This window comes from Macaca nemestrina, chromosome 5 (genome assembly GCF_043159975.1).
Source record: "Macaca nemestrina isolate mMacNem1 chromosome 5, mMacNem.hap1, whole genome shotgun sequence".
Lineage (NCBI taxonomy): Eukaryota > Metazoa > Chordata > Mammalia > Primates > Cercopithecidae > Macaca > Macaca nemestrina.
This window is the reverse complement of record NC_092129.1, coordinates 49,683,334-49,699,353: the sequence shown is the minus strand read 5'-3', so window position 1 is coordinate 49,699,353 and position 16,020 is coordinate 49,683,334. Positions and strand designations below refer to the sequence as shown.

Genomic DNA, 16,020 nt, shown 5'->3' with positions numbered 1-16,020 from the left:
TTTTGTAAGGAAGATGGTACAAAGTGTTATAGGGAGCAAATGAACAAGAAGCCTAGGAAACTAGATAGTTAGATAATAGATATATATATATATGGTGAGAGAGAGAGAGAGAAATAGACAGTACATAGATAGTGGATAGTTAGAAGGATAGAGTGAGGTGGTAGAAGATAAACAGAAAATGAAAAGACATGTGAGTATGCAACATCTTATTTTCCTCCAAATTTATATCTGATCATCTCTACTTGGGGTTGAGACATATATTTAAGTTTGTACAGGCATATTAATGTACTCTCCATATTTTTTCATATACATTTTTGGGTTTGGTTTTGTTTTGTTTGTAAAGACAGAGTCTCACTATGTTGCCCAGGCTGGAGTTCAGTGGCATGATTATGGCTCACTGTAGCCTCGAGTTCGTGGGCTCAAGCAATCCTCCCACCTTAGCCTCCCAGGTAGCTGGGACTACACGCATGTGCAATCACACTGGGTTAAGTTTTTTTTTTTTTTTTTTGGTAGAGACAAGGTCTCACTATGCTGCCAAGGTTGGATACTCTACATCTTTTATCCACATCTTTCTTTTTGTTTTATTTTTAGAGACACGGTCTCACTCTGTTGCTCAGGCTGGAGTACAGTGGCACAAACATAGCTCCCTGTACCCTTGAACTCCTAGCCTCAAGTGGGCCTCCCACTTCAGTCTCTCAAGCAGTTAAGACTACAGGCGCACACTACCACACCCAGCTAATTTTTTCAATTTTTATTTTGTAGAGACAGGCTTTTCCTGCGTTGCACAGGCTGGTCTCAAACTTCTGACCTCAAGCGACCCTCTCACCTCAGCCTCACAAAATGTTGGGATGACAGGCATGAGCCACCATGCCCAGCCTTTGTATAATACACATTCTATAGTTAGTTATCTGCATTATGAAAATGTAAAGGGTTACTAAACTGAGAAACTAAATGCAAATCAATAACAACTGCACACAGCCTACTGACATTTCCATTTCCTTTTCCTAGCCTTGGTCATGTAATGCTAGTTATTGTTCCACTTAAAAGGACAACCTCATTTGCAGCTGTCCTTAAATGAAACTGTGTATGTCTGGTTCCCTGGACAGCACTAGTTCCTCCTGGTTAGCTATTTAAATTGCATTAGTATGCACTTTGTTCATTAAGGCCTAAAAGCATTCAAATGCCACACTTTATGAGTAAAGAAAATATTACTCCTGTAATTCAACAGTGTTGCCCACCAGCATAGATTTTTCTCTTCTTATCCAACCAGCAACTAACATCTGAGCGCTAGAGGTTACCAGGATCATAGATAAGGATGACAGAATACATATCTTCTTTCAAGTATAACATATTCCCTGACTTCTAATTGGAATGGTGATAACAGAAATAGAATGGTAAGTAAATCAAGATGGATCATAAGAATCATCACATGAAGATAATGAATTAGAGAAACAAAGCAGAAGAAAAAAAAAGAATAAAGAGCAAATATATCTGTGTTCCACCCACTAGAAAAACATGTACACATTTAACAGATTTTGCTTTACTAATCCTAGGTTATTAACACTCTTTTCAAAGACTGAGATTGTAAAATATTATACACTAATTTCTTCTTCAATTTCATTAAGAAAATATGAACGATTGAGTGCTTGGATATTTGAATTAATTCAGCAAATCTATTATATGATAAAATATTATCTCTCTCAAATGTTTGTATGCGCTATATCAAAACTGCATATTTAAATAAGGTCTGGAGTCATTAAACCAACTGCATTAGCTGAAATCTGAGAACTAAAGGTAAACACCACTGGTATAAATATGCTATCTTGAAAAAAATAAGAGAGATATTTAAATAGCAACCAGTTAGAAGAAAAACAATAGAGACTTTCCTAATTTTTCAAAATGAAACAAAAAAATACATGACGAAAGTAAGAAAAATGACTCCTTTATGAGCCATTATGTGAAAAATGTTTCTGTGACCTAACACAGGTTTCAATTACTGTGATTTATTTAACCTTTTGCAATTTTCCACAAATATCATATGAATAGTACACCAAAAAATTGAATTAAACTCTATAAAGAGGCCTTTAGGTTCAAGATACTGAAAGACAAATACCTGATGTCATCACATGCTAAATTCATTATCAAATACCATCAATAAAGAAAGAGAAAACGGTGAGTAGTAGAATAGTGAGGTAGGGTTTAAAGGCCACCCAAGGTGTAAGCCTGCATTATGAAAGGGAATAAGCTGACACCTGTAACAGTTTCCATCGCATATTAAGGTCATCTAGCTGGCGAGACATCTTTAGAGAGGGATGCAGGTCAAGTGGAGACAGCTGACTGGATAAATCATTCACTGTTTTAACTTTTAAGTTGATTGGCGCAATTTCTTCTCTAAATGCCTAGAAGAAAAGAACCAAAAATATATTATTGGAAAAGAATATAACAAAAGCTGGTACAGCTGATCCTTGAATAACTTAGATCTGAACTGCATGGGTCCACGTATGCACAGATTTTTCTCAACCAAACTGCCTGGGTCCACTTATGCACAGAGTTTTTTCAATCAAACATATGGAAAATACAGTATTTGCAGGATGTGAGACTCACGTATATATGGAGAGCTGACTTTTCGTACATGCAGGTTCCATGGGGAAATGTGGGACTTGAAGTATGCATGAATTTTGGTATATGTGGGGTCCTGGAACTCTACTTCCAAATAAATGGCAAGGCCATCTCAGAGGAAATCAACTACAGTTGCCCACTCAACAACAGCTGACTTGATTCAGGTCTTCGGTAACTTGGATGAAGAACCAAAAAGTCACTGTTTATTACCCAAAGAATGTAAATAAGTGTGTGAAGAGAAAAATAATTCAAACTTATTTAAATGATTATGTATTTCCTTTCATGCTTTTTATTATATGCAGTTTACTCTGGAAAATGTTTGCCATTATTTTCTACTTTACTGATATCTAATGCTGATTCTATCTTTAGTTTGTATTCATATTTTCTTTTTATTCTGTTTTAACATAGCTACCTTAATATTTTTTCACCAAATCCAACAACTTGATTTTAACATGTTTCCACTTAAAATTAAGTTAGAAAGTGGCCAGCAGAAACAACATTCCTAACCATGAAACCAATGTCTATTACAGACTCAAGAGGTAAGATCTATCCCTGTCCAAATCATTTATAATCATTCTGTGGTTAGGCCTTGGGCAGGAAGAGTGGAGTCTACAGGAAAAAAGGTAAATGAGTCTTAGAATTGACAAATGCCACCTCTGAGCAAGGTCTAGAATCATCAAAACAACTCACTAAGAACACTCAGAAATTGTAATTATGAGCATCCATATTCTTGATGTCCCCAATGAAGAATGGAAGCTGCTTGGGAACAGACGCTCACTATTCAGTACAGGACATGCAATCCAAAAGAGACAGAATTAATTTCTATTGACAAAGGCCCACAAAATTATATTTGAGCAATATTTAAGCTAAAACAGAATGGAGAACAGAACTGGGATACTAAAGGAAAACAGTTTAAGTTTAAATTGGCCGCAAAATTATAGTTAATAATGTTCCAAACTTAAATTAGAAGTAGTAGGGATGGGGCTAGGGGGTGGGATAGCATTAGGAGATATACCTAATGTAAACGATGAGTTAATGGGTGCAGCACACCAACATGGCACATGTATACATATGTAACAAACCGGCACATTGTGCACATGTACCCTAGAACTTAAAGTATATATAAAAAAAGTAGTAGGTGTTGTAAACATCCCATTAGCTTTGCCCCTCAGGTTTCATCATTTCTACATTGTCCACTCTTTAAGTAGGGAGGCTCTTTAAGAGACCAGAGTCAGCGTAAGAACTATGAATGTTGGAACTTTGAAGTCAACATGTGTACCAATATTTCAAAGACAGGGTAGAAGAAGGGAAGCATACAAATTCATGGGAATTGCTGCAATATGGAAGGAGGAAGAAGAGCTGAGGTAGTTTTTCTCCATTGCTGTAGATTTGGCATTTTAATAGATGACAGAATGTGCACACACAAGCCAACACACAAATACAATTAAATAAGAAGAGCAGTTGTATGGTAACAGAGACATTATAAGTGTAAAAAATTCACAATTAATATAGAAGCACAGGGAAGGAGGAGGTGTGGGTTAGGGTGGGCAAAGGGAATGTTTCACTCTGGACTTTGAAAAGGCCGGGGTCCCTCAGCTTCAATTTGAGAACAATTACAGAATTCAAATCCTTCAAGGTTTCTTCAGTCATGATTTTAACTGTATGCATTAATATTCTCTCCATGGGTAGGTACCTTGGAGGACTCAATAACTGTAATTAGCTTTTAAAATCAACATCTTTTTATTTTTTATCTATTAAAGATCAAAAATGAAATGCTAGAAAATGTTTTGAGATGCATATAATTTCAAATAATAGCCTATTTTATTTCAAAAGATAGTAAACTTTAAAACAATAGAATATAACTTCAAGACAGGCTTTAAAAATCTTTTGGAACAAAAAAGAAATTTAAATTTTTCCTCTCCAAAAATAATGTTTCTCTATATAAGCCACAGGTTAAAACATTTTAAAAGCTTTGACAAACAAGGTCTTTGGTTTTCGTTTTTCATTTTATGGTCAGGTGTTATATGGCAATGAGGAGTCTTTGTATCAAGAAAGTTTATCTTTTGTTTTTGAAGAGCTTCCAAATTAAGGGGCTTGAGATAAAGCAAGTTTTAAAATGGTTTCAGAACTGCTGTGTGTTCTAGTATAAAGAACCAATTTATCATGTTATGACTGCACTTTCCTATAACAGAATAAGAGACTATGTGGCCTTCCTTGCCATAAAAACAGAACATCTGCTAGTATCAAAGGTGCTAACTGGCAGTCTGTTGGCAGGTGTGACTCCTAAGCCCTTCTCCTGCCAGAAGGTGTGTACTCTGTAAGTAAGAATGATTAACGATAATTTCAGGGAGTTGACATAATCTGATTATCCCCAAGGATTTTGTTTTCCAGTTGTTTTGACATATTTAATAATATTTAGCAAAATTCAGTACTTATTTTTATCTGACTACACTGTCAATGAGATTTGGTGTACACTTTAAATCATCTCTTATATCTCTTATTATCTAAATTTTATTAACTTTTTTTCTGAAGCTGTTCTAGAATATGGAGACCAAAGGGGAGGTAACCATAGGTCTAACATCCATAGCTTTGGTGAATTCCTGACTACAAACAGAATTTATAGCTAAACTAATTCTTCATTAATATACAAAAAGATGCAATTTATAGATGAGAGTTCCCAGTAAAAGAGTGTGCTTTTGATTAAATTTCTATCTCCAACCACCAATTTACAAGAGATATAGAGTAGAGAGGAACCTGGAGACTATACCATATGGACACAACTCTGCAAAATCCAGGCTCTGGGAATCAATACAAAACAAACAATGCAGTGTCTTTAACAAATAAACTGAAAAGAAAAGAAAAAAGGAAGAGAGGGGAAATCTGGAGATTAAAAATATTTTTTAAAAATAGGGAAACCTAATCTATATTTTCTAGAGATGCAGAGTTGGATAAAAAATAAAAATAAATGTAAATTATCATAAAAGTTGCATTAGTTGTTATTTCGGGGCAGGAGGTTCCAATGGTGAGGGTCATATGGAAGGCATCTGTCCTGACTCCTGATGGGTGAGGCTGCAGCAGTGTTGGCTTTGTAACAATCCCTTATAACAATTTATATGTGCGGCTCTCTTCATTTATGTTATATTTAACAAGAAAACATTTCTTAAAAATCTTTCAAAGACAATGATGCTGACCATGATTTTTTCAATGTGATCCTGCAGCGAGTCAATGAGTAAGTCTCCCACGGGCTTCCAGCCATTGCGCACGGACTCTGCCTCCTTCATGTCAGCGTCCAGGTCGTCCATAGCTCCCTGCAGGTCTCTGAGTTTCTCCAATGCCTTGTCCACTTGCTTTTGCCAATTGCTAGTTACAGCATTTAGACTTTCCCATTTTTCTTTGACTTCAGAAGACTGTTTGCGCATGGCTTTGGCAATCTTTTGGGCTTTCTCCTCAGGAGTCAATTCTGTGATTAAAAAAAAGAAAAAGAATAATTTGGATGTCTGATTGTATATTCTTAATAGCCAAGCGTGAGTGTTACCATAGCTACTGAGGTATACAGAGAAAAAGTAAGAAAAAATTAATCTAGGATAAAAATTGTCCAGGTTAAGAAAAAAATTCTCCATACTTCATCCATGAATCCTCTACTACACCTAATCATACACTCAAAAGGAGAATAAAATAGTTACTGAGATTAGTAAATTGACCTGATTTTTGAATTTTAACGTATTTGTAAAGCCACTGAAATCTAAGAAGATAACACAAGAAATAAACCAATTTTTCTTTATCATAAATTTAGTTACACAAAATCCAAAGACACTTTTTCATTTCAGTATTCTCAAGATAAATGGTAAGTATAATTAATGAAGAATGACTATAAATTATAAGCAAAAACTCTCAGAAAATAAGATTAATTTATTTTGTTTCTAAAAATAAATAACTGAAGACAAATAACGTACCTTAGATAGTGGTCATCTCTAAGGCTGCTTGGCAGTTTCTTTTTAATAAAGGGCATCATCTGCAGCCCACAAACATTTTAGCAGGAAGATAGCAAGATTTCAAGGACTACCCTAAGTATGTAACAGAACAAGGGGGCTTCCACAATGCCTGAAATAAACTTTTTTCAGATAAAAATAGCAGGCATAACACATGGACAGGCCACAGGATGTGGGCTGGAACCGTCCAGAGGAGAAGCAAAGGATACAGACAGAAATCAAAGTCAAGTTCAAAGCCAAGGGTCAGAAATATAAGAGATGGGGAGCTGGTAAAGCAAGGGCAGAGAAACGCGGTCAACACTGAGGGGAAATTCTCAAGACAGCTTAGAAAGGTCTCCAGCACAGTTCCACACTCCTGGGACTTCACTATCTTCTACACCTTAAAATACCTCCTTTCCTATCTAGCTGGTCTGATGGTGGTATCTAACCGCCCGCTGCAAATAAAGAGGCAGTGCAATCGACATAAACTGTACATTAATTTGAGACAGAAAACACATTCTTCTTTGTGATAACATCTCATCTTTCAGTACACAGCACATTAGCAATTTCCACTTCACCTCAAAATGTTCCAAATCACTTGGAAAATGATCATCATAAGATGAACTTCATCATAAAATGCACAGAAGCGAGCTCTCCTAAACCGTAACTTTCATCCTCAGTGTAAATTGTTCTGCCTGACTTTATTTAAATATTATGTAAAAGCCAAGTCAAGGGTGGTGGAACACATATGTTTATCTCTCTAAATTTCCAAAAAAGTCTAGACATTGATATTTAGCAACCACAGAACCACGAGTTGTGCCGCTTAAGTGGTGGAAGTCTACAGGGAAACTTCAAAAATCTCTTGGCAGCTGAACTGAAGGAAAGAAGAGAAAACATCACAATCGATAGATAGGCTGAACATACCAGTACAAGATAAATAAAGAAAATAAGTGAATTAGAGGCCAGGTGTGGCGACTCATGCCTGTAATCCCAGCACTTTGGGAGGCTGAGGTTGGTGGATCACCTGAGGCCAGGAGTTGACCAGCCTGGTCAACATGACGAAATCCCGTCTCTACTAAAAATATAAAAATTAGCCAGGCGTGGTGGTGGGTGCCTGTAATCCCAGCTACTCAGGAGGCTGGGACAGGAGAATTGCTTGAATCCAGGAGATGGAGGTTGCAGTGAGTGGACACAGTGCCATTGCACTCCAGCCTGGGTGACAGAGTTGAGACTCTGTCTCAAAAAAAATAAAAAAAATAAAAAATAAAAAAATAAGTGAATTAGAGAAACAGGTTCAAGTAACCATCAAGGAGCCCAGAGAAAAGCCCTAAAACATGCAACATGTCAGGATTGCAAAGGCTTCTGAGAAGGAAACTCTCTGAAGGCCGGTGTATCATTAGAAAGGCAAACTTTATTTAAATCTTTATACCTGCAAGATATCTAGGCCAAGCACAGTGGCTCACACCTGTAATCCCTGAACTTTGGCAGGAGGTCAAGGCGGGTGGATTACCTGAGGTCAGGAGTTTGAGACCAGCCTGGCCAACATGATGGAAACCCCATCTCTATTAAAAATAAAAATAAATTAGCTGGGTATGGTGGCGCACGCCTGTAGTCCCAGCTACTCAGGAGGCTGAGGCAGGAGAATCGCTTGACCCTGGGAGGCAGAGGTTGCAATGAGCTGATATTGTGCCACTGTACTCCAGCCTGGGCAACAAGAGCAAAACTCCATCTCAGAAAAAAAAAAAAAAAGATATCTAAAAAATGATATATAATACTTACATTGCATACATTTTATATAAATAGAAAATGCTATACCTAAGATGAAAAAAATCATTCTTAGTCTCATGAGGTGGTAACTTTTATGATTAAACACCTGTGTTTGTTAATAAGTTACTTGGGCTTTTTCAAAAATATATCTTAAGCATGGACTACTGTAAAAAAAAAATACTCATTTCAGAACGGACAACTTAATTATGGTAATTTTCCTCAGATAAAGTAAAAACTCATTCTGTCAGACATTAAATAACCTGGCACAGGGAGGCCCATGGGTTCTTTGTCTTGTGAGAAAACATCATCTACTGCCTCTGACATTTTTGTCTTTCCTTAATGTAAAAATCTATTGATTGAGCAGTCCTTGTGCAGTATTTCTTACATAATCCCCACTCAAGTAGCTACTCAGAAGAAAAGAAAAGTTCTGTGTTCAATCACCATCTGTCTGCCAGAAAGGAAACATTAACGAATCACTTTTGAGTCAAAATAAGAGATTCCCAATGCAGCAACAATCTCAGCTGAACGCATACTTTAAGCCAAGCACAGAGCAAAGTAAAAAACAAAACAAAAACGTTCTAGAAGTCTGTGAGACACATAAGAAGCAGCAACATGTGAAATATGAAGGTATGACTATTTAGGGTAAAATAAATAAATAAATAAATAAATAAATTCAAACATCCAAAAAGCAGAAAAAAAATGAAAAAAAAAAAAGGAAATGATTGCATTCTTAAAAAAATAAAGTCCTCTCATTTGAAAATCATAGGACAAATGCTACTTGAGAATTTCTGAATAAGTATTCTGTGGTAAATGCTAAAGCCCACCTACACGAGTAGAGAATCTTCTCCACCAGTGAAGAACCCTGGTGTCATATTAGAAACGACCCTCACAGTGAGGGATTGAGTGAGTTTTTAAGGCTAATAATCCAGGGGCCCTCCCCCAAAAGATAATGATTTGGTCAGCGTAAGGTCTGCCATGGATAGATACCAAAGCTCCCCAGGTGGTTCTAACAGGTTGTCAGGATGGAATGCAGCTAGCCTATTGGCACGTAAATTGATTTCTCTGGACCATGTAGCTGAAGCTCATCGGACATTTTCACTCCATTGGGTTCCTGGGTCAACCCCACACAGAGCACAGTCCCTAAATACTGGAGGCCAGAGAGCAAATGAAGCTCAGTGATAAGAGGGTAATCTAATTTGCATTGAGAAGGGTGTAATAGAGGCTAATGCTAGAGACAGAGGAAACAGCAGGAGAAAACCAAATAAATTTGCTAGCAATTCTGAGACCAGAAGACTTTTTTTTCCTATGTCACTTTCCTACTCTCTAAAGTGTGTGTGTGTGTGTGTGTATATGTGTGTGTGTGTGTGTGTGTGTGTGTGTGTGTGTGTGTACCCTGTCACTCTCCATTCTCCTCCCTTCAGGTCTTCCCATTGAACTGGCCAAAATTTGAGGGTAGAATTATATTTTAATTTTTATTACATACATATACCCTCAGCTACGTAGAAGAAAATATATATATTTATGTATAATATACATAAGTAAAATTATGTATATATTATATATAATTATATATATATATATACACACACACACCATTTTTCTTTAGTCAGGGTCTTGCTCTGTTGCCCCAGTTGAAGTGCAGTAGCATGAGCATGGCTCACAGCATCAAACTCCTTGGATCAAGTGATCTTCCCACCTCAGCTTTCTGAGTAGCTGGGATCACAGTTATGTGCCACAGTGGCCAGCTAATTTTTTTTTTTTTTTAGGGATGAGGTCTCACTATGTTACCCAGGCTGGTCTCAAACTTCTGGCCTCATGTGATCCTCCCACCTCAGTCTCCAAAAAGGTCTACGATTACAGGCATAAGCCACTGCACCTGGCCTCTTACTTAAACTTTTATATTTATTATATATTTATACAATATGAACATTATAGTTATTTTATATTCATATTTTATAATTTTAAGCGTCAATTTATTTATTGCATTACAAATCTATTTAAGGGAGCACAGATAATTATCTTTTAGAAAGAAGAAACAGGAAGAAGACAAAGGAAGAGAGGAAAAAGGAAAGATTAATCCTGATGTTTTCTGTCATCCAACTACCTTTACTTCTTCAAATATGCAAATTAGTGGCACAGCATTTATGCCACACTCTCCTTTATACCATGAGGAAAAAGACTATAATATACGTCACTAGAATGCAGGTGAAAAACCAAAGCTGGACCATGAACAGAGACTAGGATTTGGAATCAGTCCTGCTCCCATTTTGCCCATTGCTCCTAGGCCAGTTACTTGACCTGCCCAGCCCAGTTTTATCAAGTGCAAACCCTATTTTCTCATGCTAGAAAAATATTTCAAGAGTCTATTTTACCTCAATTCAATTATTTAAGAAGGTGTAGCCTCTGTACATCTCAAAGAAATCTTAATAGTAGAGGGGGAAAAAAAACCTTCCTTTGAGTGCCCATGTAAAGCTATCTTTTAAATTTTAAAAATGAAACTATGTTTCTCCCATGAAATAATGATAGAAATTTATTAGAATTAGCCCATGTTATTGTTTAATAAACATTTCCCATATGTATTGTATTTTTTTTCTCAATTATGATATCAACATTTATAATCTCCATTGTGGCTTTTCTACTCTTAGGTTTTAAAGCCCAATGTCATGAATGTTTTCTTTCTTTTCATATTGATTTTACAGTAGCCAGTCTAGAGACTGGTGTGTCCTCAGTATATAATTGCTTAATTGAGTTGGACTGAATAGAATTTTTAGCGCTCCTTTTTATTGAGAACATTCAATTTTACACTTTTTTTTTTTTTTTTTTTTTTTCTTTTTGAGACGGAGTCTCGCTCTGCCGCCCAGGCTGGAGTGCAGTGGCCGGATCTCAGCTCACTGCAAGCTCCGCCTCCCGGGTTCACGCCATTCTCCTGCCTCAGCCTCCCGAGTAGCTGGGACTACAGGCGCCCGCCACCGCGCCCGGCTAGTTTTTTGTATTTTTTAGTAGAGACGGGGTTTCACCGTGTTAGCCAGGATGGTCTCGATCTCCTGACCTCGTGATCCGCCCGTCTCGGCCTCCCAAAGTGCTGGGATTACAGGCTTGAGCCACCGCGCCCGGCCCAATTTTACACTTTTAAGTGGACATATTTTCACGTCATTTTTCTTCCTCTTTCTCACATCTGTGTAAAGCACTTATAAAAAACTATCATGAAATAGAAGGATCAACCTTACAAAGTCATTTCAAGTATGGTAATTCCAAATACCTTATTTATACTATTTGCTTTTTTGCATGTATCTAAAATCATATTGTTTTATTCTACCAAAAGATGAAAAGGAAATATTAAAACAATCAAGCAAAGAAAAACATTCACAACTGGCATTTTTACTGCTGGACAATTTGATAGAAGAAAAGATTAGGAGATTGTATGCCAGTTCTAATACTAACTAGTTACATAATCCTAGATATATTCCTTGTCTCTTTCAACCTCAATTAATACATAGAAAACTACTGGCACATGTGTGGCACACAGTAGGCTCTTGAGGAAGGTTACTCTTCCATTCCTTTTTAATATTTTATAACTAGCTCTGGGAGGTTTAGATATCTGTAGAGATTTTCATGTAAGCAAACCAGGTTGATTAGCCAATAAGAACTCAAGGGAAAAGACTTGACTTGCTCTCTCTCAATCTCTCTCTCTCTCTTTACCCCACTCCTATTTCTCTCTCTCTTTTCTCATGACCAAAAGATGTTTCTGATGAAAATATGGGGAAATACATTATTTCCTAATTTTCTGATTAAGTGATTAAGATCCATTTAGTAACTCTGAAATGTTCAATCAGTGTTTGAGAGGGCCCTGACCATTTCCTACTCTGTACAATAACTGATGACAGCCACTCATTATGAGCCAGATTACAAGTACATCATCAAGTGCCATGGCTGATTAGTGCTTCTAATTATGTCAATCTAATAAATTATAAGGATGAGAATAACAAGAGGCTACTCAGAGCAGATTCACCTGTTAATATGCAGCCTAAATCTTTCAATATGGATATGATAAAGACGGCATGGAGTCATCCATGCTGCCAGTGGACTTCTCAAATTCTTTTTTTTAAAGAAAAAAGAACATAGATATATTTAGAGAACATCAAGACCTCAAAAGTAAATAGACTTAGGGACTACCTTCCACAAATATTAAATGCAGGTTATTAAGAGAGGGGACACAAATGGAGGGGAACTCCGAATACAAAATACACTGTGGAGGGAGCTACATGGCACCACTGACCTGAAGTCAACAGAGGCAGAATTGGAGTCTAAATATATTCAAGGTTTACTCTCCCTGTGAAATGGCCAAAGTAAGTAAGCCCAGCATTGAGTGGAGGAAGAAACAGGCCCAACCACTAGACAGACACAACTCCAAGGAAAGAAGCAGGAAGATCAAAGAGTCCCTGGAACAGACAATCACAGCCTCACTAAGCAACCTGAGATCTTTCCATTTTCTTCATTCAGGAATAATCCCTGAATTTTCTCCAAGTAGTGGCAGTTTTGCGATTTATTCAAATTAATTCATTTGGGCTGGACATCAACAGATGGGTCACTGGGGGCAGGCGGGTGGCAACAAAAGGAAAAAGGAAAAGCTGAGAATGTTTCAGAAGGAAAAAAACATCTGTTTTGCCCACTACTGTATCCCGAGTATCTAGAACACTCCCTTGCAAATGGTAGGCACTCAAAACGTACTTGTTAAATGCACAAATCAATCTCTGTACAATATCTTTAACTAGAAAAAGAAAATAAAAAAGAAAATTCTCCCCTTTCTCCTTCAAGAATCAAAGGACAGGAGATTTAGATTCAAAGTCTTTTATTTCTTGCCACACAACTGCCCATCTCTCCCAAGGCTGCTTGCCAGCTAAACACAGCCCCTAGTGATTGATCGAGCTACAAAGAAGTCTGGAGCTTTCTATCCATGCTCTGCCATTCTAATAAGTTAAATATGGCTTATGTTTATGTACTGCCAAAATAAGTGATGAGCTTAATTGAAGAGGAGAGTTGATGCCTTTGCTAGGATCATACTTCTTAAAAAATGACAAAACCTCCAATTCTTGGAAGATTCCAGCTGTCTACTAAGAACAACAACAATCACAAAAAATAAGTATATTATACCACACTAAAAGAGCCTTGTATCCTCCTGTCCTTTATGTTTAAATCAGAAAGTAATGTCCCAGATGCTGATTATAATAAAATACACACGTGTAAACTATTGCCATCTTTTTATGAGGCAAATGTGATTTATGAATGGCTGTAACACTGATTAGAGAACATAACAGATGGTAAACAATTAATTGAAAATGCTAGGTCCACCAAACAAACCTTTATCATATAATTCTTCATGAAAACTGTTGTTTATTTAAATGAGATTTTATTGCTACCTTTATCATATAATTCTTCATGAGGACTGTTGTTTATTTAAATGAGATTTTATTACTACGGTAGGAGTTAGCATGAAAAACATTTTCCAAATTTTTACCCAATCGATGGGCTTACTCAGCTGGCTTGTTATGTTTTAGAAAAGTTGAAGACTAGACGCATTATATTCATACAGATATTATAGAACTTTAATTTGTGAAAAATAACATTACTCCTCTGTAGTTAAGAACACTGGAAAAGAAAGTAACATTATATTTTTCTGTGCTTTTTCATGCATTACAACTTTATGAATCTAAATCGGACTTGAGAAGCTAACGAAATTATTGTCGTCGTCTATAGGCCTGAAAGCAATTACTTACACTTCAAGTTTTTATATGAAAATTAAAAAGACAAAGTCTAATATTGCCTAGACACCTTCTCCCTCGGTGTTAGGAAATCAGTGAACTGTTTATGATTCCATTATGCAGTGTGGTATTTCAGTGAAGAAAGAGAAACAGTAAAGAAAAAAGCAAAGAGTTATAAACATGTTCAATTACTGTGTGAATTATTTTAAAATCGAAGAATATAGAAAATAAAATGTTGTTTCTACCGAATATCTACAAATATTAACTATTATTGAAGTAGTTTAAGATAGTACACTATGGCAGTTTTAAGAGCATCAAGTTTTGTGACATAAGCCTTAGTTCATATTTTGGCTCTGTCACATAGAAGACAGTATGCCTCTAAGCCTCTCAGACTCTCAGTTTCCTCATCTGTAGAATGGGTGGTAAGTATTCACCCTCAAGAAGTTATTATGAGAATGCAATTAAACAAGGCAGGTAAGTTTCCTGGCACAGTGTGTGGCACATGGTCAGCACCTGTGAAATGCTGGCTTGTTGGGAATGTCTGCATTTACCACCATTTTTCACTTTCCCCTTCTTTTATGGGATTGGATACTTCCTCCATTTAGCATGATATTATGAAGAGGGTCTGCCAATCCTAGCAGACCCTGAGTCCCATGTTACTCAAGCCAAGTCAACCAGAGCCCTCTCCTGGAATATTCTGGATCTAAAGAAGGGTGAGCCCTTCCTGGTATGAGGTTGTGAGCTATACGGTTATAGGAAAGCTAAGAAAATCAAAACCTGTACAGAGAAGCAGAAAGGAAGACATGGAGAAAAGCCTTCTGGGTGGTATTCCAGTCCCTGTGGTCAGCTACGTCTCTGCCGTGGTTCGGTTATGGAGGCCGATGCCTTCCCCTTCATGCCTACACTTAGGGAAACTGTGTGCCTGTCATTTACAATGAGTGAGGCTCCAATTAATAAAGTTGTTATAAGGAAAACAAAAGCCCCGGGAGAAAACACCCATTAGTTTTACTAGCCCAATTACTTGTATTAACTAATGTGTAATTTGTACTCATTTTATTACATAACAAGAAAATAATGTTATAACCTTAAGTTATATGGAGAATATAAAAGTAACTTCTACTAAACTATATAAATTTCAAATCTTCACTCATTTAATAACTATGAAATTGTATTTGCCTAAGTTTGCTAATACTGGCATAAAGTGGACTGACATAATAGACTGAATATGTCACTTATCAATTCTTTGTTAGATCACAAAATATGTGAGATTTTACAGAGAAGAAAAATACTCTTAATACTTGGTTTTCTAAAATATCAGGAAATATTTAAAAATTAAACAGTATACCCTGAGTTAAATATTAAATACTACTAAATATACATAGCCATCTGTCAAAGGACCAAAGAGGAAAACTTTAACCCGTATGTACTTTTTATCTGAAAAATTATTATTAACTATTCATCACATATACATTCATACACAACTATATAAAGTTGTATATGCATATGCATATACACACATACACAACTATACCCACTATACTCAACTATACATGCACAAGTATACTAAATTAAGTAATAACTGGGTTTTTCTATGATTATTAATAAAATATTTAAATTAAGCAAAACTGATTGCTCCAGACTGAAATGGAAATGGCAGCTTAAATAAAATAGTAGTTGTAGTGACAGTAATGTTTTAACTGTAATAATTTTAAAGACGATTCCTGAGGAAACTGATGAACAAAATAATGCAATCTCTTTTTTAATCTAAAAATATCAAAAGCAGAGGACAGGTGTTTTCTCCATACATATGTATACAATGAATTGCGTAATTTTCTAAACACATTTAGAGGTGAAATAGCCTATAAAATTGTTAGCAGTTTTATTTAGTGATTGATAGCTTTAAATCA

The 16,020-nt window shown here is 36.3% G+C and overlaps 1 protein-coding gene across 10 annotated transcripts in view; it reads right to left on the bottom strand.

The window, feature by feature from the left end:
- LOC105465799 (utrophin) overlaps positions 1-16,020 on the bottom strand; it is a 579,736-nt gene that overhangs the window by 105,437 nt on the left and 458,279 nt on the right. For all 10 annotated transcript variants that reach the window (XM_071096556.1, XM_071096557.1, XM_071096560.1 and 7 more), the window contains 2 exons: positions 5,811-6,079; positions 2,253-2,399 (listed from right to left, as the gene is read on the bottom strand). In XM_071096556.1, the coding sequence (XP_070952657.1) occupies positions 2,253-2,399; positions 5,811-6,079 (416 nt within the window). The remainder of the gene's footprint in view (positions 1-2,252; positions 2,400-5,810; positions 6,080-16,020) is intronic.